This window comes from Sapajus apella, unplaced genomic scaffold, assembly GCF_009761245.1.
Source record: "Sapajus apella isolate SASKATOON/1434 unplaced genomic scaffold, GSC_monkey_1.0 scaffold6, whole genome shotgun sequence".
NCBI classification, from domain to species: domain Eukaryota; kingdom Metazoa; phylum Chordata; class Mammalia; order Primates; family Cebidae; genus Sapajus; species Sapajus apella.
The window spans coordinates 33,672,742-33,700,385 of record NW_022436946.1 but is presented as its reverse complement, the minus strand read 5'-3'; the positions used below and the strand labels follow the sequence as shown (position 1 = coordinate 33,700,385).

The following is a 27,644-nucleotide window of genomic DNA, read 5'->3' as shown; positions in this document are numbered from 1 at the left end:
CAAAGAAAATCTAAATTAATGAGAACACTGTTCGGGGATCGGGGGAAGATGGCTGACTAGGAACAGCTCAGGATTGCAGCTCCCAGTGAAAGTGCAGAGGGTGAGTGGACGCCGCATTTCCAGATGGATTTTTATTGCCCACAGACCAGGAGATTCCAGAGGGAGGAGCCCCACAGGTCACCAGCGTGGCTGTTTCGGCCCGAACGGCTGCTTTGCCACGCCCTGGAGCGGCAGTTCTCTGTACAAAAGACACTGGTGCGGGTGCCCTCTTAGCTGGCGATTGGAGCCCTGAGACGGCAGAGTCGCCCATTCATCTGAAATAGCAAGCCAGGCCAGGAGATTCCTACGCAAAAAAAAAACCCGCCAGGAATCTCATCGCTGCTGTTTCAGCCGGCTCAGTGAGTCGTGGCACGGGAGATCCCGGCACCTTTTCAACAGGTAACTGGAACACTGGGAGAGAGTCGACCGTTCAACAACAGCAACAACAACAAAAAAAGACTCTGAGTCAAGGAGCCAGGTGATCAGGCTCGACTGGTCCCACTCTCCCCCACCCCCACAAAAAGAAAATCAGTAATTGAAAACTCTCTGGGTTGAGAGTTTCACAGCAAGCACAGCTGAACATGGGACAGTCAGGCTCTGGGAGGAGGGGCATCTGCCATTACTGAGACACTCCACCACTACGGAGGCAGTCTGACCATTGCTGAGGCAGCCCACCATTGCTGAGGCAACCTGCCACTACAGAGAGAGTCCGCCATAACAGAGGTGGGCCACCATCGCCGAGGCAGTTCTAACTACACCCATATAAACAGGACTGCAAGGAGATCACATGGCAGCTCAGGGGGAGCCCACAGCAGCTCAGCAAAGCCTCTGCAGGCAGACAGTGACTAGGCTGCCTCCTCACTGGGAAGGGTAGCCCTGAAAGTAAAAAAAGGCAGCAGCACAATGGAAGATCATAAATAAAGCCCTAACTCCCTGGGACAGAGCAACTGAGGAAAAAAAAAAAAAAAAGGGAGTTTATGAGCTCTGTTGCAGCAGACCTAAACATACCTGCCCAGCAACTCTGAATGAACAACAGAGCTCACAGCTCAGGACTTGAGCTCCAATAAAGGACAGACTGTCTCCTGAAGCAGCTCCCTGATCCCTGTATATCCAAAGAGTCACGTCATAAAGGAAAGAACAGACTGACATTTGGTGGGTATCTTTCTGGGACAAAGATAGCAGAAGAGGAAACTGGTAGCAACCCTTACTGTTCTGGAGCTGCTGCAGGTGATCCCCCGGCAAGCAGGGCCTGGAGTGGACCTCAGCAGTCCTATAGCAGAAGGGCCAGACTGTGAAGGAAAGCTAAGAAAAAGAAGTTACTTCAGCATCCACAAACTGCAAGTTCACTCAGAGACCCAATCTGAAACTCAGTAACTACAAAGACGACAGGTGGATAAACCCACAAAGATGGGAAGAAACCAGCGCAAAAAGGATGAAAACACCCAAAACCAGAACACCTCTCCTCCTAAAAGGGATCACAACTCCTCAACAGCAAGGGAACAAGGCTGGATGGAGAAGGTGTGGGATGAAATGACAGAATTAGACTTCAGAAGGTGGGTAATAAGAAACTACAGTGAGCTAAAAGAACATGTTCTAACCCAATGCAAAGAAACTAAGAACCTTGAAAAAAGATTTGACAAAACGCTAATGAGAATGTACAACATAGAGAGGAATATAAGTGAATTGATGGAACTGAAAAACACAACAAGAGAACTTCGCGAAGCATGCACAAGTTTCAACAGCTGAATTGACCAAGCAGAAGCAAGGATATCAGTGGTCGAAGATCAACTCAATGAAATAAAACAAGAGGCAAGAATAGAGAAAAAAGGGTAAAAAGGAATGAACAAAGTCTCCAAGAAATGTGGGACTATGTGAAAAGGCCTAATCTACGTTTGATAGGCGTACCTGAATGTGACGAAGAGAATGAATCCAAGCTGAAAAATACTCTTCAGGATATTATCCAGGAAAACTTCCTCAGCCCAGCAAGACAGGCCAATATTCAAGTCCAGGAAATACAGAGAACACCAAAAAGATATTCTTCAAGAAGAGCAACCCCAAGGCACATAATCATCAGATTCACCAGGGCTGAAATGAAGGAGAAAATGCTAAGGGCAGCCAGAGAGAAAGGATGGGTTACCCACAAAGGGAAGCCCATCAGACTCACAGCAGATCTCTCAGCAGAAACCCTACAAGCCAGAAGAGAGTGGGGGCCAATATTCAACATCCTTAAAGAAAAGAGCTTTCAACCCAAAATCTCCTATCCAGCCAAACTAAGCTTCATACGCGAAGGAAAAATAAAATCCTTTGCGAACAAGCAAGTACTCAAAGAATTCAACACCACCAGACCTGCTTTACAAGAGCTCCTGAAAGAGGCTCTACACATATAAAGGAACAACCAGTACCAGCCACTCCAAAAACATACCAAACGGTGAACAGCATCAACACAATCAAGAATCTGCATCAACTAACGAACAAAACAGCCAGCTAGCATCAAAATGGCAGTATCAAATTCACACATAACAATATTATCCCTAAATGTAAATGGACTAAATGCCCCAGTCAAAAGACACAGACTGGCAAATTGGATACAAAGCCAAAACCCATCAGTGTGCTGTATCCAGGACCCATCTCACATGCAAGGATACACAAAGGCTCAAAATTAAGGGATGGAGGAAGATTTACCAAGCAAATGGAGGGCAGAAAAAAGCAGGAGTTGCAATTCTTATCTCTGATAAAATAGACTTTAAAGCAACAAAGATCAAAAGAGACAAAGAAGGATATTACATAATGGTAAAAGGATCAATGCAACAAGAAGAGCTAATGATCCTAAATATATACGCACCCAACACAGGAACACCCAGATACATAAGGCAAGTTCTTAATGACTTACAAAGAGACTTAGACTCCCACACAATAATAGTGGGAGACTTTAACACCCCATTGTCAATATTAGACAGGTCAACCAGACAGAAAATTAACAAGGATACCCAGGAGCTGAACTCAGACCTGGAACAAGCAAACCTAATAGACATTTACAGAACTCTCCACCCCAAATCCACAGAATATACATTCTTCTCAGCACCACATCACACCTACTCTAAAATTGACCACATAATTGGAAATAAATCACTCCTCAGCAAATGCAAAAGAACGGAAATCATAACAAATGGTCTCTCAGACCATAGTGCAGTCGAGTTAGAAACTAACTCGAATGCAGAAACTAACTCAGAACCACACAGCTTCATGGAAACTGAACTGGCTCTTGAATGTTGACTGGATAAACAATGAAATAAAGGCAGAAATAAAGATGTTCTTCGAAACCAACGAGAATGAAGACACAACATACCAGAATCTCTGGGACACATTTAAAGCAGTCTCTAGAGAAAAATATATAGCAATAAGTGCCCACATGAGAAGAAAAGAGAGCTCTATAATTGAAACACTAGCAGCAAAATTGAAAGAGCTAGAGGACCAAGATCAAAAAAACTCAAAACCTAGCAGAAGATAAGAAATAATTAAGACCAGAGCAGAACTGAAGGAGATAGAGACACAAAAAACCCTTCAAAAAATCAATAAATCCAGGAGCTGGTTTTTTGAAAAGATCAACAGATAGACCACTAGCCAGATTAATAAAAAAGAAAAGAGTGAATAACCAAATTGATGCAATAAAAAACGATAAAGGGGATATCACCACACATTCCACAGAAATTCAAACCACCATCAGAGATTATTACAAACAGCTCTATGCACATAAACTAGTAAACCTGGAAGAAATGGATAAATTCCTAGACACTTGCCTCCTCCCAAGCCTAAACCAGGAAGAAGTTGAAACCCTGAATAGACCAATAACAAGGTCTGAAGTTGAGGCAGCAATTAAGAGCCTACCACCCAAAAAAAGCCCAGGTCCAGATGGGTTCACAGCTGAATTCTACCAGACATACAAAGAGGAGCTGGTACCATTCCTTCTGAAATTATTCCAAATATTCCAAAAACAGGGAATCCCTCCCAAATCATTTTATGAGACAAACATCATCCTGATACCAAAACCCGGCAGAGACTCAACAAGAAAAGAAAACTTCAGGCCAATATCCATGATGAACATAGATGCAAGAATCTTCAATAAAATACTGGCAAGCCGATTGCAACAACACATCAAAAAGCTTATCCACTATGATCAAGTAGGCTTCATCCCAGGGATTCAAGGCTGGTTCAACATACGCAAGTCTATAAAGATAATTCACCCTGCAAAGAGAACCAAAGACAAAAACCACATGATTACCTCAATTGATGCAGAGAAGGCCTTTGACTAAATTCAACAGCCCTTTATGCTAAAAACCCTCAATAAACTAGGTATTGATGGAATGTATCTCAAAATAATAAAAGCTATTTATGACAAACCAACAGCCATTATCATGCTGAATGGGCAAAAACTGGAAGCATTCCCTTTGAAATCTGGCACTAGACAAGGATACCACTTCTCACCACTCCTATTCAATATAGTACTGGAATTTCTAGCCAGAGCAACCAGGCAAGAAAAAGACATAAAGGGTATTCAAATAGGAAAGGAGGAAGTCAAATTGTCTCTATTTGCAGACGACATGATTGCATATCTAGAAGACCCCATCGTCTCAGCCCCAAATCTCCTGAAACTGATAAGCAACTTCAGCAAAGTCTCAGGATACAAAATCAAAGTGCAAAAATCACAAGCATTCCTATACACCAATAACAGACTTAAAGAGAGCCAAATCAAGAACGAACTGCCATTCACAATTGCTACAAAGAGAATAAAATGCCTAGGAATACAACTAACAAGGAGCATAAAGGACCTCTTCAAGCAGAACTACAAGGCACTGCTCAACAAAATCAGAGAGGACACAAACAGATGGAGAAACATTCCATGTCCATGGTTAGAAAGAATCAATATCGTGAAAATGGCCATACTACCCAAAGTAATTTACAGATTCAATGCTATTCCCATCAAGCTACCAATGACCTTCTTCACAGAACTGGACAAAACCACCTTAAACTTCATATGGAACCAAAAGAGAGCTGGCATAGCCAAGGCAATTCTATGCAAAAAGAACAAAGCAGGAGGCATCACACTACCTGACTTCAAACTATACTACAAGTCTACAGTAATCAAAACAGCATGGTACTGGTACCAAAACAGAGATATAGACCAATGGAACAGAACAGAGGCCTCGGAGGCAACACAACATATCTACAACCATCCGATCTTTGACAAATCTGAAAAAAAAAAGCAATGGGGAAAGGAGTCCCTGTTTAATAAATGGTGTTGGGAAAACTGGCTAGCCATGTGCAGAAAGCAGAAACTGGACCCCTTCCTGACACCTTACACTAAAATTAACTCCAGATGGATTAAAGACTTAAACATAAGACCTAACACCATAAAAACCCTAGAAGAAAATCTAGGCAAAACCATTAAGGACATAGGCGTAGGCAAGGACTTCATGACCAAAACACCCAAAGCATTGGCAACAAAAGCCAAAATACAGAAATGAGACCTAATCAAACTCCACAGCTTCTGCACAGCAAAAGAAACAGTCATTAGAGTGAATTGGCAACCAACAGAATGGGAAAAAAATTTTTGCAGTCTACCCATCTGACAAAGGGCTGATATCCAGAATTTACAAAGAACTAAAACAGATCTACACAAAAAAAACAAACAAGCACATTCAAAAGTGGGCAAAGGATATGAACAGACACTTTACAAAAGAAGACGTACATGAGGCCAACAAACATATGAAAAAATGCTCACCATCACTGGTCATTAGAGAAATGCAAATCAAAACTACATTGAGATACCATCTCATACCAGTTAGAATGGCAATCATTAAAAAATCTGGAGACAACAGATGCTGGAGAGGATGTGGAGAAATAGGAACACTTTTACACTGTTGGTGGGAGTGTAAATTAGTTCAACCATTGTGGAAGACAGTGTGGTGATTCCTTAAGGACCTAGAAATAGAAATTCCATTTGACCCAGGAATCCCACTACTGGGTACATATCCAAAGGATTATAAATCGTTCTACTATAAGGACACGTGCACACGAATGTTCATTGCAGCACTGTTTACAATAGCAAAGACCTGGAACCAACCCAAATGCCCATCGATGATAGACTGGACAGGGAAAATGTGGTACATATACACCATGGAATATTATGTAGCCATCAAAAATGATGAGTTTCTGTCCTTTGTAGGGACATGGATGAACCTGGAAACCATCATTCTCAGCAAACTGACACAAGAGCAGAAAATCAAGCACTGCATGTTCTCACTCATAGGTGGGTGTTGAACAATGAGAACACATGGATACAGGGAGGGGAGCACTACACACTGGGGTCTCTTGGGGGAAAATGGGGGAGAGATAGGGGGTGGGGAGGTGGGGAGAGAGAGCATGGGGAGAAATGCCAGATATAGTGAAGTGGAGGAAGGCAGTAAATCACACTGCCATGTGTGTACCTATGCAACAATCTTGCATGTTCTTCACATGTACCCCAAAACCTAAAATGCAATAAAAAAAAAGAAAAGAAAAGAAAGAACACTGTTCTCAAGCCTTTTACCCATAATGTGATACCTTTGGATTGCTTGCCTTGTTTTAGTCAATTTGTTTTCTTTAGCGCTTCTAATAAGGTCAGGCATGAATGTAACTGAACTACTACATATGAAATATAAGAGCTCCTATTCCCATACAGATAGTCAGGAAATCCATTGGTATTGGCAACCTCAGAGACCAGATGAGGAAATTGAGGTCCTAAGTAGTTACATAGTTGAATGCATTTAAAACTAACAGATTATGAATTCAAGGCATGAAACATTAATATATTATTTATTATAATTATATATATGTTATGTCAAATGTAAAATATGCATAATGCCATATAGGACATAGAAATTATATAGTAGTGAAAACATATAAATGCACATAAGTTTATTAAATGTATAAAGATACTTCCTATAGATTATCACAGAAAACAAATGTTCACACATGTGGTTTACCCACTTGATAACTGATCAATTCTATTCATCAAAAGTACATTTCAATTATTTCTATTTAAGCATAAATTAAAACTCTTCTAAACATTTATAGGCTCTTGGTGTTAAAACGAATCTCAAAAACCCAAAATCACCAAACTTCCCTTCATATTTGATATATGAGTTTGGAAAGCAGCAGCAATGCTCCATGGCTATTTCTTATTATTTTATTCCCTGGACTAGTAAGGAATGATGCAGCTCACATAAAAATAAGAAACACTCACATGAGAACATGAGAGAATCCCCAATGGTTTCCCTATTAAGAAACCATTCTATAAAATGAGTCCATTTTCTGAGAGACAGTCCCAGTCTTGGGTTTCACTGGATCCAGGCAGCAATGAGATTAGGGCCAATAAGAGTCTGCATTTGCTTCCCAACCCAGCAGACCCCAGGTATTCATTGTCAAGACTATGCTTTATCCACTTTGTATTCAGCCACCACTAGAACAACCTCCTTTATCCTCCCCAACTCAGCACCAGGCCCACTGCTGTCTATGTCTGGCACTTGGAGGGGTGGTAGGTAGATGGATGGATGGATAAGTATATAAAAACTTTCCTCTTTTGTTCCACTATAATTCATATTTCATTCAAATACCAGGATAAAGTCTTTATGTCCTTTTCTAAAGAGATGTCATTATTTTTCTTATCAAAACTTACTAAATGTCTGTAGCTGGCCAGTTTCTAATCATAATAAAAACCAAAATATATCACAATTTGGGCAGCATATCTCAGGATCTGGGAATTCAAAAAAAATGTCTAGGTTATGATTTCACTGAGAACATTAGTATCTTCTAAATGCTATCTTCTATGTTAATTAGCTCTGTATATTCCCATCAGAATGAAGGGAATTAGGATTAGAGCTAGGGCTAAGGTTGATGTATGACCCTGGAATGCTTCAAAAGTTTTTTTTAAAAAGGATCTGAAGTTTAGATTTGAAAATATCATTAAGGGAAGTCCTATAATTTACCTTCAAATAAAATGCAATTTTGTTGTTAAAGTGAGGCAGGAGTTATTTTACAGCCAAAGAAAAGGTAGAGTATTAAACACATCATTTGTTTACATTGAAAATACACCCTGGGCCTGTGGGTGTACATACTGTAATTGAAGTCATCTCAACAACAATTACCCACAGGTTTCACTCTCACTTAGCGGGGGAGGTTTGTTTCAATTAGTGGTTTCTTTCCAGTACTTCCTCATACTTTCTAGGCAGCTTTTTGGACATGAGAGGGTTGTAGAGAAGTAGAAAGAAAAATTCATTACCCAGCCCTCAGAGAGTTTGGAAATGAAGGGTACGTTTGTACTACTCACGGCTCAGCCTGTAGGCTTCTGTCCTCGGCCACATAGTTAGAAGGAATATAGCCCTGTAGTTGCTGGCTGGAGCCATCTTGTCTTTTCTCCAAGTGTCTGGCAAACCACCAGCCCTCATGTGAAGTGTCTAGAACCTGAAGTTTGTCACCTGCACGGAAGCTCAGGTCTTCAGCAGTCCGAGCCTGGTAATCAAACAAAGCCACAAAGTAGTGGCCATGCCTCTGTGACGGTGGAGAGCAATGGGCCCCTGGGTTTTCAATCACCGTTGACTTGTCTGCCTCCGTGGACAAGCAGGGGAGATAGGGTTCTAAGTACTCCCAGAGCCTCTGACAGATGTTGCTCATTGCGCCTTGGTGGGGAGAAGAGGAGCAGGGCTTCTCCCTCTCCCCTTAGTCTCTGCAGATCCACCTTCTCTTTCTTCACCAGGCAACTTTGAAGTCAGCACCAACTCACCATACTTTGAAGAGTATGCAAAGACCCATTTCAGATCAGTCCAGCAGCTTGGTTGCAGCAAGTCCTACCTGGAGAGACTTACTGGTTTGTTTCTGTGGCTGGAGGTACTAACCTGGAAAAAAACTGAGCAGGAGCTGGGCAGCTACTCAGCAGGAAGATGTTTTTTCTTCTTATCTGCTTAAGAATCCCACAACAAAAATAAAATTAAATTAAAAAGGCTTTATTTAGACAAATATCTGAGAACAGAATGGTGCCATCTTGCCTTTTGTCCCAATAAAAAGTTAGCAAGAGGAAGCTACTAACCCCAGGTAAAACTTCCACGCCTTGGTTTCACCAGGAGCTCTCCCTCTGTTTCAAGTCTGATCCTGTCTTTCAACCGGTCTGGATCTGGACGGCTCTCTCCTTTTTGCTAATGAATAACCAACCGGCAGAGGCTGTTGCCTTTAACATTCTGAGCTATGAACAGACTGTAATAACTTCCCCTTACTTCCTGGTTTCTTTCTGTCTGTGATCTAAATGGGATTCTGACCTCTTTACCCCTCCCTTCTCCCACACCCAAGATAGACCAGATCCTTTAACAAACTGTTAAAGCAGCACCAACATCTATATTCCTTTTGTTTCATCCTGGAGAATCAGGCTAGCCCAAGTAGCTTTTTGTCTTAATATGTTCCCGGCACAGAAATTCACAGCAGAGACTTCCCCCACACCCCTGGCCCCACAAATATAAGTAGAATTGTTTTGCCACCACCAGGGAAGTTTTAAGAGGCAAATTAAAATATTTAGGTATTTCTTGTCAGACACAGAGGAATTGGAAAAGAACCATCAAGTCACTCCCTTTTCTCATTACCAGGAATAGATTTTAATAGCTTCAAAGAATGGTCACAGTCTGGAAAAGTAAGAAAGCAGCTGACTAAAATGTTGAGAAACAAGAATATTGCTTTTTCCCACAGACATTTAATTTCCTATCCTTCGAGCACTGTTTTGAAAACATACACACACACACACACACACACACCCACCCCTAGGTGTCCAGTAGAGAAAAAAAGAGTAGAGCAGAAAAGGAGCTCTTTGCGTGCTGCTGTGGGGGCTCTTTCTGTTAAACTTTGACCTCCAGATCTGTACTAGTTCTTATTAACTTCCTTGGCAAGAACTCCGGAACTAATGAGACTGACATCAGGACAGTCATCTCTAGACAGGCAGTGAGTTTTGCTTGACCTTCCCTAGTTCAGGGCAGCTGTCTCACAAATATTTGCCCTGGATCACAAAAACAGTTGGGCAATGAGTTTGGGCAGATCAACATACAGTCATTTATATTAGGAGACAGCATTGCAAACTTGATCATGATTGTCACTGATTTCTTTATGACTTTTAAAAAATTTCTCTCTTAAATACAATCTTTCTAAAAGTTGTCAGATCCTGGAACCTAGCTAACCTAGTCCTAGTATAATCTCATCACTTCTGTTCTTTGTCAAATTGCAAGGCATTTAGTAATGAGAATAATAAAACTCAAGAAAAAAGAAAGAAAGAAAGAAAATCGAGAACTATGGCATCAGCCCCACCTGCTATTACCTTGTGCAAAATTCAGGCCATAGCAATGGACAGAGCAACTGGTTAAAATAAAATCTTGTGTCATGCTCCCAGGTTTCTCCAATTGTCTTTGGAATCAGAGTATAAATAACAATTTGACAAAAATAGAAAAGCCAAAAGCAGAGCTAAGTTTTTGTTGTCCCTGTTGTTGTTTTGTTTTTTTAATGATATGAGACCTAAAATAGAATGTATATATAATTTCATATTATATACAAAATAGAAAATATATAATATCAAATGACCATAAAGGATATTTTGTTCCAAATACAATAACGGATATAAAAGCATAGGATTCTGTTAATGCCCCTAAACAGATATACAGATGCTGAAGTCTTTCCTGAGACTTAAAGATATAAAAATGAAAAAAAAAAAAAAAAAAAAAAGGATTTGGAAGCAACCAGAGAAATGTATTCAAACCCAATTTGTAAGTGGGGTTTTACATTTTACATTGTAGCGGTTCTAAATTCAGATATGCCTTTACTACAGTTATGACAAGGCATTCTGGAAAAAGACAAAGCAGCAGACCTGCACAGCACAGTCATTGAGCAAGTGTGTGAAATTCAAAAAGCAGCCAACCATCCAAAGATGTCAGGTGAGCAACGGCCTGAAAACGCAGAGCCAAGGGGTGGAAAGAGAGAGGGTTTCTTTGTGTTGATAGTACCAGAATTCTCCAGTCACCCAATCTCAAAGCCTTGCAGTCATCTTTTATTTGCTCTCTGATTTCTTTGAGCTCCTCAATCTGAATTCTGCTCAGTGTTCCTTTTCATTTATTCCATAAACTTTTTTTTAAACTCCTTCTGAGTGATGGCTGGGCACCAGACAGAAACAGAATATTCTTTCCTAGATTATTCCAGAGGTCTCCTAACTGGTCTCCCTTCCTCCAGCCTATTCCCATCTCTGGAACATCTTGCACACCAAGATGAGTGGTATTTATAATAGTTTATAGAGAAGGTTTTATAATAGTAACAATGACTGAGGTGATAAGTCATTCCTAATCATTACTAGTAAAAGTAGCTATCTGTTTGGAAAGCTTTCTATGTGCCAGGCACTGAACTAAGAACGTTAGAAATAAGATCCAGGAATTCTACTCCAGGGTATGCATCCAAAAGATTTGAAATCAGGATATCTGAGAGATATGGAACTCCTATGTTTATTGCAGCACTATTCGCAATAGGCAAGTTATGGAATCAATCTAAGTGTTCATCAACTAATGAATGGATAAGAAAATATGGCATATATACACACTGGGGTCGTAATCAGCCTCAAATAAAAAGGAAATCTTGTCATCTGTGACAACGTGAATGAACCTGAAGAACTTTATGCTAATGAAATAAACCAGGCATAGAGGCAAATATTGCATGTTCTGACTTACATGTAGAAGCTAAAAATATCAAACACATAGAAGCAGAGAGCAGAATGGTGGTTACCAGCAGCTGGGGAATGGGAGGAATGGGTAGATGTTCATTAAGGGGCACAATGTTTCAGTTAGACAGAAGGAATAAATGATAAGTATTTAATTCAAGACTATGGATATGTTAATTAGTTTGATTCAATCATTCTACATTGTATACATGTATCACAGCATTACTTTATACCCCACAAAATGTACAATAATAATTTGTCAATATCCAGTAAAAATATGAGAATGTTACAAATAATATATCATTTAATTCTCACCAAATAATAAACAATGCCTATGAAAAAGGTAGCATTTTTTTTAAAAGTATTTTAGAGAAGAAACTGAGGCTGAGCAGTTAGATAATTTGTCCAAGGTCACACAGCCACCAAGTGGCTAACCATAAGTAACACTCTGTTCTCAATCTGACTCCAGAGCCCGAGAGTGTAAAGCCTCAGTTTTACTGATTCTTAAAAAATCTGATATTATTCTTCTATGTAAAATTCTGAAAGAACCTCCAACACATTTGGAATAAACCTTACCTCTTCAGCATGAAACACAAGGCCTTGCTAACTTCTCCAATCACGCTTCATCACTCCTGCACACAGGTCCTATGATATAGTTCGCCAAATGACCAGCAGCTCCTGAGGCCCTCTTCCCTGCTGCACCTCTGCATCCTCTACCTGCTCCCTTGATGGCTTCCTCATCATTTTTCTAGGTTGGGTTCATGCATCAACTTCTCTGCCGTAATAGATGAAAGGCCACTGTGCACTCCTAAATTCTGGCACAAACTTCTACTTGGTTTGTTGTTGAGCCCATCTTTGTTCCCTATTTGTTTTCCAAGGAGAACAGAATTCCCTTCTCTGAACCTTTAGTGTCTTGTACAATATCCATTATGTAAATAAGTATATGATGAATTAAATAATTAACACAGAAAGAAAGAAATAAACAGTGTGGAAGAGACAGAGATAAAAGCAGGGAGGGAATAGAGAGAGGGAGGGAGGAAAAAGCCATTGGGGAAAGATAAACTTTAATATGAATATTCATGATTGGGAGTGAAAGTTCCATGGTGTGAAAAGGGCCATGAGCACAGAGAAGAGAACGCATTCGGTCTATTGCTTCTCAGTCCCTTCCTTTCCTCTCTTATTGTTCCCTGAATGTTAGATTCCTTTGCCAACCTCCTAAACCAGTTTTCCTGCCTGGAGTCACTTTTCTTCTCATCCTTATAGCAAATTGCCACCACCTTAATCTTAATCACTCTCCTACACAATAACCTTCAACAGATCCTCATTGCCTGGAAGATATGACTTGGAATTCACGGCTAAGAAATTTGTACTTTATCCACATTATCAGATGTACCCTTTCAACACCCCCTCCGTTATGGCTTTATGTTAGCCAGACTGGTTTATTAGATCTCCCATATGCCTCATCTGTTCCCACATCTGATCCTGTATTCGTTGCCATTCTTTTACTCAGTATTCCTTCCCCTGCTAACTTTCCTTCCCAGTAAGTGTACTTACTTCTGCCTGCATTTCAAGGTCCGAATAAAAATCCCTCACCTCCTTAGACTTTCCTTAACCATTCCACTCAAAAATCACTTCTGTCTTCCTTGAATTTTCTACCTCCCACAATCCCCACTCTTAATATACACAACATTAAATGAATTGAACCATGCTACCATACCTGGAGTGCTGAATACTGCCACAAAAAAATCCCACATCTATTCAGTTTTATACTAGGACAAATTAAAGATCCCCAAATCCTGCTAGGCCTCAGAAGTAGGGCTTGGAGAAGGTTATCATAAAAAATTAGACTCTGTCTCCCCAACTCACTCAGTGACATATTCCCCCACACATAGAAAAGGGGATTATATTCTAGGTAGCCATTAAAAAATAAAAATAAAACTCTCTACCACAGTCTTCCTCCAAACTCTTGCTCTGAACCCGTATAATCTACAAACATGCACCTCTTCTTCATACCTGTTGACCTTTGCTCAAGCCCTTTCTTTTGCCTGACGTGATAACACCAACTTCTCTCTTTTCCTACATTTACCATCTTCCAACTTACTTGCCAGATAAATATGGATTCATGTCTATCTTTCAAGAATCAGATAAAATGTTTCTGTCTTCATTAATTCTTTCCTGACTACTTCATTAGACAGAATTGATTACTCTCTCGTGTGTGTCCTCCCAACATAATCTATACCCATTTTTATCATTTATTCCATGTCTTATCAATTGATTCTAATCTCTTTAGGCACTTAATGTAGTGTTATTTTGTTCCTGTATTGACACAATGCCTCATACTTAATGGGCATTCAATAAATGTATGTTGAGTGAAAACTAATGATTATCATTCATCTAGAACAAGTTTATAATATCTTAGGTAGTCTAATATCTGTTTATACTGTATGTAATTTTGTTATTTCCTCAAGCATATTGCTCTGTCCTTGAAGACAAGTTTATGTCTTATATATTTCTCTGTATCATAAGGAAAATCTAGAATCTGTCCTATGCATAGGAAATCTCTCTACTTTCACTCTTGTTCAATTGCAATTTTGATGGTTAATACCGAAGGTCAACTTGATTGGACTGAAGGATGCAAAGTATTGATCCTGGGTGTGTCTGAGGATGTTGCCAAAGAAGATTAACATTTGAGTCAGTGGGCTGGGGAAGGCAGGCCTACCACTAATCTGTTCGGCACCATCTAATCAGCTGCCAGTGAATATAAAGCAGGCAGAAAAATATGAAAAAGTGAGACTGGCCTAGCCTTCCAGCCTACATCTTTCTCCCATGCTGGATGCTTCCTGCCTCAAATATTGGACTCCAAGTTATTCAGTTTAGAGACTCGGACTGGCTCTCCTTCCTCCTCAAGCTTGCAGCCAGCCTATTGTAGAACCTTGTGATCATGTAGGTTAATACTATATATATATATAAAGGGGAGCTTATATATGTATATATACTTCATATATATGTTTATATATAATATACTTTATATATATACAAAGGGGAGTTTAAGTATATATATATACTTATTAAGTATACATAATATATGTTAACTGTATGAAGTATATATATAATATATATATTTAATAAACTCCCCTTTATATATATATGAAGTATATCTATACACATTTAATAAACTCCTCTTTATATATATACATATATACACACACTAAATAAACTCCCATATATATATATATATATATATACACACACACACACACAATAAACTGTTAGAATGAACTAAAGAAAATGAAATATGGAGCTCTTAAGTTATAGTCAGAGGAAAACAATGATAATGATCGTGATGATGATGAAAAGATGGCCTTTAATATTTGAAGCAGATGGTAACAACTTAATTCTAAATTTATTCTAGTTTTCTTAGCCAAAGAGTATAATCCTCAGACTGGAAAAAGAAGACCAGACATATGTGAGTGAGACTTGGAATTTAAGGAAAAGCAATGATTATTAGAAGCCAATATGGGCTTAAAAAGAAAAAAAGATGCTAAATTAACCTCAATTTCCTTTTTCATATAGAATTACTATTATAAATGAAAAACTGTTTAATTACTTCAGCACTTAGAAAACATCAAAACCAAATGCCGCATTTTACAACTGGTTCTATCTAACCAGCTGAAACTGTTGAAGAACAAGAATTTTGAGGTGTGTTGGCATGTCATGTCCTTAATGTCCATAACTCTAGCAGTTTTCCTGACCAATGATGACAGACTACATTAAACATCCAGCCAACATGTGATGCTGGACTCATTCTCTCCTGTGCAGAGGTGTGCTTTCAATACTTAAAGAGCATAATAATGAAACACTATTTCTATATTTGAAAACCCATGAATTTTACCCTCAATGAACTATAGGTACTCAGTGAATTTCTTTACCTAACTGAGTTCCCTTAGTGGCAAGCCTATCAATTCAACTTAAAAAAAAAAAACTTTTAAAGCTTTTGTTTCATTCTTTGGCACTGTCAAAGACATGAAATAGGCATAGAATATCTAGATTTCAGTAAGATACTGAAAAAAGTTCTAGCAATATCCACAAATGGGATTAGAGAACTTGCTTTCCAAAAAGACTGAATATTCTTGTATATACAGTTTCCCAGAAGCAGCTGGTAAGTCTTTCCTAAAATATAGTTATCCACGGTTTGCCCAGGTGATTTGTTCTTGCTTATTAAGCAGATAATTCATCAATTAAGGTTCACATCTACCTAGTAGCAACATTATTTTAGTAATGCCACAGAGCCTCTCTAATCTGTTAGACACTATCATGGTTCCCTAAAATAATAGAAAATAGAAGCTCCTGAAGTCTCTGGGGATTTTTTTCTCAAGCACTTCTCTTTTGATCTCAGCTCACTGTAACCTTCGCCTTCAGGGTTCAAGTGATTCTCCTGCCTCACCCTCCCAAGGCAGAAGTCTACAGGCGCACGCCACCACACCTGGATAATTTTTTTTTTATTTTTAGTAGAGATGGGATTTTGCCACATTGGCCAGGCTGGTCTCGAACTCCTGACCTCAGGTGATCTGCCCGCCTCGACCTCCCAAAGTGCTGGGATTACAGGCATGAGCCACCGCGCCTGGCCAGCACTTCTCTTTTGATATTTCATCAAGTTTGGGATACAAAATTGGTGGCTGGGCTGACTGAACATGAGCATATGTGGTATGACAGCATAGTTCTTACTGTTTATCTTCAAATTTCTTGGCTAATTCCAAACTCTATGTGCAAAGTAAATGAGCAGAGTCATGCCTCTCTTGCAGTTAACTCCTATCAAAAGATAAATCTTACTCAATACTACTGCGAAAAATATTTTTTAAAGTGCATTTGGCCAGGTATGGTGACTCACACCTGTAATCCCAACACTTTGGGGGCCAAGGTGGGAGGATCACTTGAGGCCAAGAGTTTGAACCAGTGTGGACAATATGGTGAGACCTCCACCTCTATAAATTGTTTTAAATGTGCATTAGATAATGATAAAGTCAGACAGAATCACAACTAGTTGAAGGAATGGAACCAAGTATTATTATTATTGCTCATTAATCAAGGTCCCTGAACACAGGTTCTCATGCAGTGCTACAGGGAGGCTGAATGGCCTGTGGATTCCTATTCCCTTGGCACTCTTTAGCTCTGTGGCACTGGATAATATACTGAGTGCTTAGCCTTAGTTTCTTCATCTGTTACGTGCTGATAATTTCTTAATAATAGCATGCACTTCATAAAGTTGTTATGATAATTAAATGAGAAAATGCATTCAAATATTTATTTCCCAGTCTAAGACATGGTAGGTGCTCAAAAATATTAGTCATTATTGTAAAAATATGTAACTGGTCATTTGGGATACCCCTGTGCCCTCCCTATGCCCCTGGAAACAGTTTTTGGAAATCATCAGATTCCCAACTGATTTTCCTCCTCCAAACAAAAGCAAACTGTATGCCATATATCCATTCCAAGAACATGGCCTAATATGTAGCTAAAACTATGATTCTGTGTACATGTGAAGAAGACCATTACCTTGCACTCTGAATGAAAAAACATCCTTGATAAACTGTCTATAAACATCTCTGCTTTTTTCCCCAGAATTTCTCTTCATATGACTACTATCCCATCCATCATTTCTTAATCCTCAGCTTCCCCAGATGACCCCCTCTCCCTATCTCTCTTCATCCCATCACTTGTATACTCTTCTGAGAAAAACATCAATTTATAAATTCATATGAACTCAAGTAAAAATTAAAGCTGCACTACTGCCATTAAATCAATAAAATAGGTTTCAATCTTAGAATATTTTGTCTTAAGATTTGGTGTCAAAAGATTCCAAAATACCAAAATACATTATAAAACTTGAAAAGATTAATAATTATATGTATCACTAGAATATACTGTTCCTAATTATTAGAATGCCAATGTAGATGGATGCTTTGGTTTGTCTACCTCTAGTTATCATATTGGCCACAACATGTTGTTGGTCAGATATTGTCCTCCAGCGGGTGAACACCTCATGCCATGGCAAGGTGAAGTGGCTCTAATGTCCAGGAGACACGTTTAAAACTGTGTCTTTTCCTTTTAAGATTGTTATGAGCTCTAGCACCTAGCACTTTATGCTGGTTTCCCTTTCCCCAGAATGTGGCTGGCTCTAAAACAGGTTTGCTCTAGTCCCATATATAGGGAGTGGGGAGCCAATTTCTTGCTCTTGCTTTAAATATAGAAGGGTTTCTAAAAAGTCTGAGAATAGGTCTTTATGAGGCACATAGGTTGACAGTGACATTAGCAAATAGATTTTGCACATGCCTATGTGTGATCCACGATTTCTCCATTAATTATATAGGGGGCCCCTTTTCACATTGCTATACCTTGGAAGGTATAGCAGATAAACTTTATCCAGGTAGTCATGTGGGAATAAAGAAGCAATTAGACAAAAGAAGTGGCATCTAAACTAAATCTTGAAGAAAGAATATGAGTGACCTAAGTGAAAAATAGGAAATATCCCAAGTAGAGGCAAAGTAAGCATAAAGGCTCAGGGGTAATAGAAGCGCTGTTGTGTTTTAAAAACTAAAAACCAGTCTCACTTGGTTTACCTAGAAAGTCTTATCCAGATATAAAAGTGGATTAATTCTGCTTAGTTTCATAGATCAAACAAAAAAGGATGAATGCCATTCTGCACTAGAGCAGGGGAAAACTAAAAGGATTCAAGCTCGTGAGACTTGCAGATGGTCAGGGGAAATTCCTTGGGGATTTGGGCTTCCTCCTGTCCCTCTCACCTTTGACACAAAGCAACACAAACCACCCAGGGATCCTATAAAAACTTAGATTCTAATTCACTATATCCGAAGTGAAGTCTGAGAGTCTGCCTTTTTAACAAGCTTCCAGGTGATGTCCATACTGCTGATCGTAGGACCACAGTTTGTGTGGCAGGAATTTAGTAACTCAATTTATAGCTTGGTTCTCTGAGTGAGACATCAGCAAATCCTCACTGACCATCACTCACATTTGAAAGCATGATTATCTAATTCCTTGGATTTTTCACTCTGAAAAAGATTTTAAAGACCAACTTAGCCAATTATCTCATTTTAGAATTAAGGAAACAGCCCATTATTTAAAAAAAAAAAAAAAAAAAAAAAAAAAAAAACTGCTAAAGTGACTTGCTTCAGGTCATAGCTATTAATGACATTAAAATCAGAAATAACCAACCCTCTACAAGAGAATCTTCTCGTTATCACACAGCTGCTTCTTCTCAAGAAGTCCAGTCAAGAGCAGATTCTGGACAATTCTTGGCTAGCATAGGTGGTGGGGTTAGGGGACGGTTGGATAAAGAACTCAGGGAGTGGAAGAAGAAAAGGATGTGGCCAAAGAATGTTTTTATGTAGAATGTGTCCCATACAAAATCCCAGGACTGGGCCCCCAGGCTCCTGATTCTCAGTCTAGGTTTCTCTTGTGCTAACAGTAATTTATTTTGTATCCTTTGAATTATGATGTCCACAAATCATATAACCTGAACCGTGGGCTTTCCTTTCTCAGAATGCTGCATTTATGATGCAGCTTTTGCAAAATCTCAATAGTATTAACAAAATCCTAACTCAAGAAGAAAAAAATAAAAGGTAATATATCCAATCAGTATTTTCCAGTTAAAATAGATATGTAATAGGTTACTTTCTATCACTCACGTTGTAAAAATTGTAGCCATTAGCAACAACTACAACAAAAACAAATGTACTGTTTCTTATATATACATGTTTTTTATAGAAACAAAGAAAAAAATTCTGATGGCAAAGTTTCCAGATTTAGATTTTTCCTATGTCCATGCCAAGTAATTGGATAGAGCTTTAAGAATTTCCTGTCTGGCTAGGCCTTTTTTTGTCTCTTGATATGTAAAAAGTATACTTTGCATTCTTTATTTTGATATTGGACTGTCACTAAATAACAACACTGAGATTTGTACTGTTCATATTAATGGTTATTGTTTAACTGTTTTCATGTTCTTACATATTGCTCTTAATTTGTTTCTTGATTTAAAAAAAATCTTATTATCCTCATAAATCCCTACTATTTAAACTTGAAGAAATATTTTACTCAGATGCAGACACTTATAATAAACTCAAAAATAATAAAATTATCTTTAGGATTCTTAGATACATTTTAAGTACCTGGCATTTTAATAATGAAGTTCATAATAACGATGTTTTAGCAATGTTTTTATTGAAAATCTGTTAAACTTATCACGCATATTGTCATGTATGGCACACATGTAATTGGTGTCCTGGGCCTTGGAAGATTGAGTAGCTTATTTTGGAAAAGTAGCTAAGTCTTAGGGGCTTATAATTTCTTGCTGAATCATCAAAGTAAACATGGTCAGTATATAATAAAAGCCTATTAGAAGGCAGTTTGCTTTTCCTCAAAGTTAAACCACAAGTCATACCCTTGTCCCCTATGTACATAATGATATGTATGCATTTGGTTCATTTTAGCACAGAAAGTCTGTAATATGTGCTATACTCATCTTCACAAAGGAAAGTATTCATGTACACATTTTTATACCTTCACAGTCAATTGAAATTTCAGAACATCAAACTTTGAAAGAAAATATATTCATTGAATTACAAATCCACTCAACAAACCTAGCCCTACATTTACAGAATGTGAAAAACCTCATTTTTCTACACTGTGGCCTCCAGCAAATGTGCCATCTTCAGCCACTGGAGGTCATCTGCTGAAACTTCATTGCACAGTTTGTATCAGATGCAGTCAGATTTGTTTGACGACAAAAACACTTATCAGCTAACCTGTCAGTGCTTTAAAACATTAAACGACATGTTATTAACAGACAATTAAAGAAAGCTCACTCTGGTGTGCCTGCCTATTAAAAATTATTTATTTCAATAGTTCTTGAGGCTTACCTCCTTTGCTTCACTGATTCAACAAATGTTTATTGGGCTCCTACTATGTGTCAGGCACTCGGCTAGTGCTTGGGGATATAAAATCAAATAAAATAAACATAGTCTCTCCCATGCAAGGAGAGTCTCTCTCATTGCAAACAGAAATGTGACCACATAAATATTGTCAGTGCAAAAGGAGGTACAAATCTAAAGAAGGCATAAATTTGTTGGAAACAGTGTCTCCCTCTGTGACTACCATAATAGTTTTCTTCTTTTATAATTTATTCAACACATAATTGTTGAACATCCCCTGCTAGGTATCAGGCAGGGTATTTGTTGTTAAGGATGTAGTCACGAAATGAAATACAGCCTGTATCCTAAATAGAATTTGTAAAACTAGTAGAGCATTAGATAGCATTAGACAAATAATTATAGAAATAATTAATAACCATCTCACTAAGAGCTATGAAGCAGAAGTATCAAGGAGGGCTATTGCACTCTTTTATACACAAGAGTCTTTAGATCTGTACTCGTTTCATCTTTGTATCACCCACAGTGCTTGGGAAAGAACACTGAAAAAATTGAGGCTTAAATGAATATATGTTGAGTGATTGAGTCCTGAATTTGAGAATGAGGTAAAAAATGTCACTCTTTAAAAATAAAAATATTAATCAAAATGACTAGACATAGTATTCACTGTTGCTATTCAAAGATATTTCCAGTTCTCCTCTTCTAAAATATGGCAGAATTGTACTTTCCTATCCCTTTAAAGATAAGCAAAGACATATGATTTGCTTTGACTGATGAAATGTTGTTAGAACTGATTACATCACTTCTGGGTTAAACAAACACACACACACACACACACACACACACACACACACACACACACACGATGCCTTTCAGAGGAAGTGTGCAATTACATGTTTCCTTCCCCTTTGGTGATGACAATGTTCCAGATGAGGGGTAATCTATTAGCCTGCATTGTTGGCTAAGCAAAACATGGAAAAGAGCTTCCACTGACCTGATAGGTACATATAACCTAATTGAAAAATAACCTTTGTTATTTTAGACCTCAGAGAGTTAAGGGTTGTTCTTGCAGGAGTTTAACCTAACCCATACTAACTGATAACCTAGATAAGGTGAGATGTCTGTGGAAAGTATAAGAGGGAAGAAAAATATCTAAGCAAATAGTAAGTAAACTGCTGGTAATATTAGCAAAAGGCTTGGGGTGGCTCTGGAAAAGAAAATATCCCTTTGAAATGGATGCTAGAAAATATAATATGTTTGCCATGAGGAAGTTTGTCATGTAATTATAAAAAAGTTTTATGTGTATGTGTGGCATTTAAAATATTGAAAGAGAAGAGTGGCACCAGAAGAACATATCAATATATCTACACTGTACTCTGATTTTAATTACTAGTTAGTATTTCAGAATTTTGGTAAGAAGGAGAAAGAGTCACACTGATATATTAGGGTGAGCTGATCATCTGCTTGATACACCCAATTTCTATATTTCTATATTCTATATTTCTTCTGAATGTGTCTTACCAGCTCTGCCAAGTATACTTATTTTTAGGAATGAATAATTTGACACTCTGTTTGATAAATCATTCCCCTGTGATATGGTTCAGCTGAGTCCCGACCCAAATCTCATCTTGAATTGTAATCCCCATTATCCCCATGTTCTGAGGTAAGGACCCGGTGGGAATTGATTGGATCATGAGGACAGTTTCCCCCATGCTGTTCTTGTAATAGTGAATGAGTTCTCACAAGATCTGATTGTTTTATAAAGCAGTTTCCCCTGCTTTTGCTACTTCTCTCTTTCCTACCGATGTGTAAAAAACGTCTTTGCTTCCCCTTTGCCTTCGGCCATGATTGTAAGTTTCCTGAGACCTCCCCAGCCATGTGGAACTGTGAGTCCATTAAAACTCTTTCTTTTATAAATTACCCAGTCTCGGGTATTTCTTTACGGCAGTGTAAGGACAAACTAATACACCTGTAAATTTGATTAACTAAAATATATTTTATAAATTTGATAATTTCTGGGTAATCTGATATTTACAAAGTTGCTAAACATGCATTATTGAGAACCAGTCCCAGAATCAGTGCTGATTCTACTAAGATGCCCCAAGACACTCAGTCTGAAATGGCTATCAGCTTTATATGGCATAACATTTGGTGGCGGCAGGCAATGTGCTAGACCTTGTCAGTGTCTAAACTAAAATAGCAGTTGTGGCTGGAAAGAGTTATATAGGATGGAAATATAAGACTTGTGAGAAACATTTGCAGTGATCATCTTGAGCTTAGACATGATACAGAAGTTAAACTGTTAAATATTAAATGGTTAAAATGACTACTGCCTCCCTGCTATAATGGTATATGAAGAAGAATTTTTTAAATAAAATTCTGAACTGGACTATCCTTCAACATTTAGTGTATTTATTTTTTACCATTTGTCAAAAAAGATCATTATAAATCTTTTGAAGGTTTGTACTAATATATTACATTTTTATGAGAAAGGTATTTATTACTTGTGTTTTATATGATTCATAAACTTAACCAAATACTTAAGTATAATTTTATTATACTCCAGATCCCACTTACTTCCAGTCAAATATACTTCTAATTTTATACTTACAAATTCAAGAATGAAGCACAAATTCATGTAACAGAAATTTGATGTGCAATGAACTTGACTAGAGAAATATTTATTTTCTTAAGCGATGAGTTTCAGCAATTATTCTTAAGTAATGAAAAATCTTCCTAATATATCAGACAAGTTTTAATGGAGGAAAATCATAGTCAGTGATTTACAAATTCTAACTGGAAACAAAGAAATGTATTGAACTTAACAAGAAACAAAATACATCAATATGTAACAACAATAATAAAATTAATTTAGCAGAAATTATTGCTGAGAACATTAAATAACAAAAGCACTAAAGTTATTAAAGATGAATAGGGAAGCAGCAGATAAGTGATCACCACTTAAAACTCTCCCAAGAAGCCGCTATAGTCCATGACTTATTTTCCTTGTACATATTATGCAGGAAACTATTTTTCAGTTCATGCAACAATATTTATATTGCATTTTCCCATTAAAATGTGCTAATAAGTATTAATCAATTCCCCTAACAGCATTGCAATAGCTAAGAATTATCCAGAGTTGACAGACTGAGAGCTTGAAATGGTGATTGACTATGCCAAAGACTGCTGGGGGAATTAATAAGAGCTGACACGAGAGTTCCAAATACTGGATCCTGGCTGCTGCCAAGGTGAAGGAAGCTGTCAGAGAGTTAACTTATCCTGTCCTCTGCCCTCCACATTGACACAAAGGAGCCAAGAGTACCTGCTCCTATATTACACCTGCGTGATCAGCAATGCTACTGCAGATGCTCTTTCTATCCTAGCTCTTGGTGTCTCACAGAGGTTTGGTATTTCACTTAGAAAAAAATTAAGAAAATCTTCAAATCCACAATTCAATGACCTGGGTCAAGAAGTCCTCCACAGGTCTGACTTAGAGCTTAAGAAATAATACTGTTATATTCTAAAGCTAAAACCAGGAGACTGGGGGTGACTCATCTGTCTTCATAATGACTAACATCTTTGTTTACATGCTTTTAATGCTAGAAAGCTTGTGATTTCTACATGGCATACTGGTTACAGGGACTGAGGGTCTCCAGCTCTTCTGGACTTTCAGTTTTAAAACGGAGGAAGTCCCAGGCAAATCCAAATGTTGGTCACCTTTCTTCTGGGTAATGAAATATGCCATGCTTCTTCATTTTATGTAGCTGATGAAACTAATATAGCCAGTTGTCTTACTTTTTTTTTTTTTTTGAGACGGAGTTTCACTCTTGTTACCCAGGCTGGAGTGCAATGGCGTGATCTCGGCTCACCGCAACCTCTGCTCCCGGGTTCAGGCAATTCTCCTGCCTCAGCCTCCTGAGTAGCTGGGATTACAGGCACGCACCACCATGCCCAGCTAATTTTTTGTATTTTTAGTAGAGACGGGGTTTCACCATGTTGACCAGGATGGTCTCGATCTCTTGACCTTGTGATCCACCCGCCTCGGCCTCCCAAAGTGCTGGGATTACAGGCTTGAGCCACCGCGCCCGGCCTGTCTTACTTTTTCAAGTAATCAGATATACATATGGCAAAATTAAATCTGAGTAAACAAATATTGTATTTAAAAATATATTTTAGTGAGTTATGGCTACATTTTCATAGATAGCAAAGTTTCACTAACAATATTTAAACTGCCATGAGGTAGGATCATCAGTATATATAAAAGTCTATACCAAAAACTTATCTTGAGATTATTTCCTTGCATAGAAGTCAGACGGGAGAAAACTAATTCCCTTTGTACAATCCCAGGTCCACTTCTCATCTGTGGACCTCAGCAAACCTACATCACAGCCCTATGAAGGGATGTGAAAAACTTCCTTGTGCTCTCCTGTGCCATACCAGGGAACAAGGGAATCTGAGGGGCTATCTGCAGTTTTATATGCCAACCTGTCCCCTTGTTGTGCCATGCTGCTTTCCCTTTGACTTTACACCTTGACATTATGGCCTTGTGAGTGCTTGTGAGTGCTCAGAGAGAAAGAGGGGGGCAGAGATTAGGTTAATTTCAATCATCCAAGGGGGTTTTCAGCTGTCATGAAGGCCCCTCTGATTCTCTTTTTCCACTTATTTGCTGAACTCTTCTCTCCTTTTGGAAGAGAAACCAGCTCTTACATGTCACCATCCACTCATTTCTCCACGGTGAATCATGAATAGGTTTTATGCTAGGTCCCCAGGCTTTGGCTTCTCTATAATTACTTTCTATTTATGTGACTGTGAGCAAGTATTTTTTTTAAATCTTCTTATGCCCATATCCTCATCTGTAAAAATAGGGATAATTAAAGTATCTACACCATATGGAACATTGTGAAGATTATATGATTCAATAGGTATTAAAGGCTTATGAAAATTTTGACACAAAGCCCCCCAAAAAGCTGATAATATTTTTGATTTTGCTGTGATTATTCAAACACAAGCTTTAGAGCTGAAAGAAAAAAAAACTGAGAACATTTTTTCCTCCTAGAACTTGGTTCTTTCAATATGAAGATTTTTCTTTTTAAGATTATTGTTTCCGTCACAGACTAAAAAGCCTACCTTGAAACTCAGGTGAGAAATTAATATTCTTCATTGGGGTCCTTTTGTGCCCCCTTTTCCCTAGAGAGCTAGACTTTAGCCTTTGGCTCTGTTTTTAACAATAAAAAGTATTCCACCACCACCCAAAATTAAGGAGTAAAGGGATGAAATAATACCAGCATGATATTACTGTCCTTTGCTGGCTGTGTGACCTTGACAAATGGCAGAAACTGAGCCCTACACTTTATAGATGCTCAAAGAAGGCTGTTAAGGCTGGACTGAACAAAGTGAGGAAAGTGACAAGAGGTGACAATGAAAGATAGAGGGATGAGATCTGCAGGGCCCTGTAGACTGTGGAATGCAAAAATTTAATGAGATAATAAATGTAAAATTTTGGCATATATCAACTCTTCACTTAACATTGATTCCTTGACATTGACTCCTTCCTGGAAATTGCTTCTGCAACAGAGTTTCTCATCTTCATTATTGCTTTCTTAGTGCTCTTCTTGTTTTAAGTGTTTTAAATGGAGTCCCTTCATTCATATATACCCATTTTCTAAGTGTCTTGTATATCTGTTTCTGTTATAGATACTCTCATCAAAAGTTTATATGATGATTGCCAGATAACAAAAGATTTTTCTGAAATTATTTAAAGGAAATTATTCTTTTTTTCTTACAGTATGATGGATGCCATATATATGCAACATTATATGTCTAATTTATGTATGCAAATATATAAATACTAAACAGTGGAGTTCAAAATGATTTATTTTCTTTAAATTATTTAAAAGCATTCTGTTCTATTGAACCACACTTCCTTTTGTGCTTCACATATTTTAATTTCAACTATTGTGTCATTACCTGGATTTTAAAAATGATTCCATCATTAGATTTTTGCTATCTTTTTATAACAAATGAGATATTATTATTTTTTTCATCCATTTCAGCCTTTGTAAAACTACAGCAATGATAAGGAAGCAAAGGGTATGAAATAGCTTACAAACACCATGCTGAATCATTTTTGGTTGGGCACTGACATGTCTAACATCTTTGTTGCATTTATTTTGAGGATGAAAGCTAAAAAGTGAGCTTAACTGCTCACGGGTCACACATTTCAGATCAATTCTCACTTGTTTTTCTTTGACTAATGTGGTGCAGAGACTAATGTGGGCTGCACAAATGATCTTGCAGACCCAGGCGGTGTTTATACTTCTGTTGTCCCATGAGTGACCTATGCACTGATTCTCTAAGTTAAAATAGTAATAGTAACAATAAAATGCCTTTCATTTTGCTATCAGTTTGAATCTGAACTTGTCCGAGAAAGATGTTTACCAGGTCAAGGAAAGAAGGGTGATAATGTTACAGGGTTTTTTTTTTAATAATAAAGTGTTTTTAATTAAGGCTTGTACAGTTTTTATTAGACATAATGCTATTTCACACTTACTAGACTACAGTATCGTGTAAACATAACTCTTTTGTACACTGGAAAACCGAGAAATTTGTGTGACTCACTTTAATGTAATTTTTACTTTACTGTGGTGATCTGCAACTTAACCTGCAATGTCTCCAAGGTATGTCTGTAGAATTAAATGGACACAATTAACCTATGACATTCACATTTAAATACTCTGATTATAAAACATTATACTGAGAATTATATCAAGCTTCCATTTGATCTACTGTATAATAATGTCATGGCAATATAACTAATAGAGAACACATAAAATTATTTTCATCTCGTGGGGGAAAAGCCTCTTGCTGTGGCTCTAGACCTTCAGAAGGAGGCTTCT

At 38.0% G+C, this 27,644-nt stretch overlaps 1 protein-coding gene and 1 long non-coding RNA gene across 3 annotated transcripts in view; both read right to left on the bottom strand.

The window, feature by feature from the left end:
* FRK (fyn related Src family tyrosine kinase) overlaps positions 1-27,644 on the bottom strand; it is a 162,805-nt gene that overhangs the window by 113,274 nt on the left and 21,887 nt on the right. Inside the window, exon 1 of one of the 2 annotated variants that reach the window (XM_032274388.1) lies at positions 8,405-12,188. The exons of the other annotated variant lie outside the window; for it this stretch is intronic. Within the exon in view, the coding sequence (XP_032130279.1) occupies positions 8,405-8,748 (344 nt within the window). The 5' untranslated portion in view covers positions 8,749-12,188. Of the gene's footprint in view, positions 1-8,404; positions 12,189-27,644 lie in introns of those variants that run through there. 2 annotated transcript variants of the gene reach the window in all.
* Positions 18,961-25,287, bottom strand: LOC116548940. The gene is made up of 2 exons (XR_004267636.1): positions 24,848-25,287; positions 18,961-24,542 (listed from the first exon to the last, which is right to left on the bottom strand). It is a non-coding gene; the product is annotated as an uncharacterized LOC116548940 (long non-coding RNA).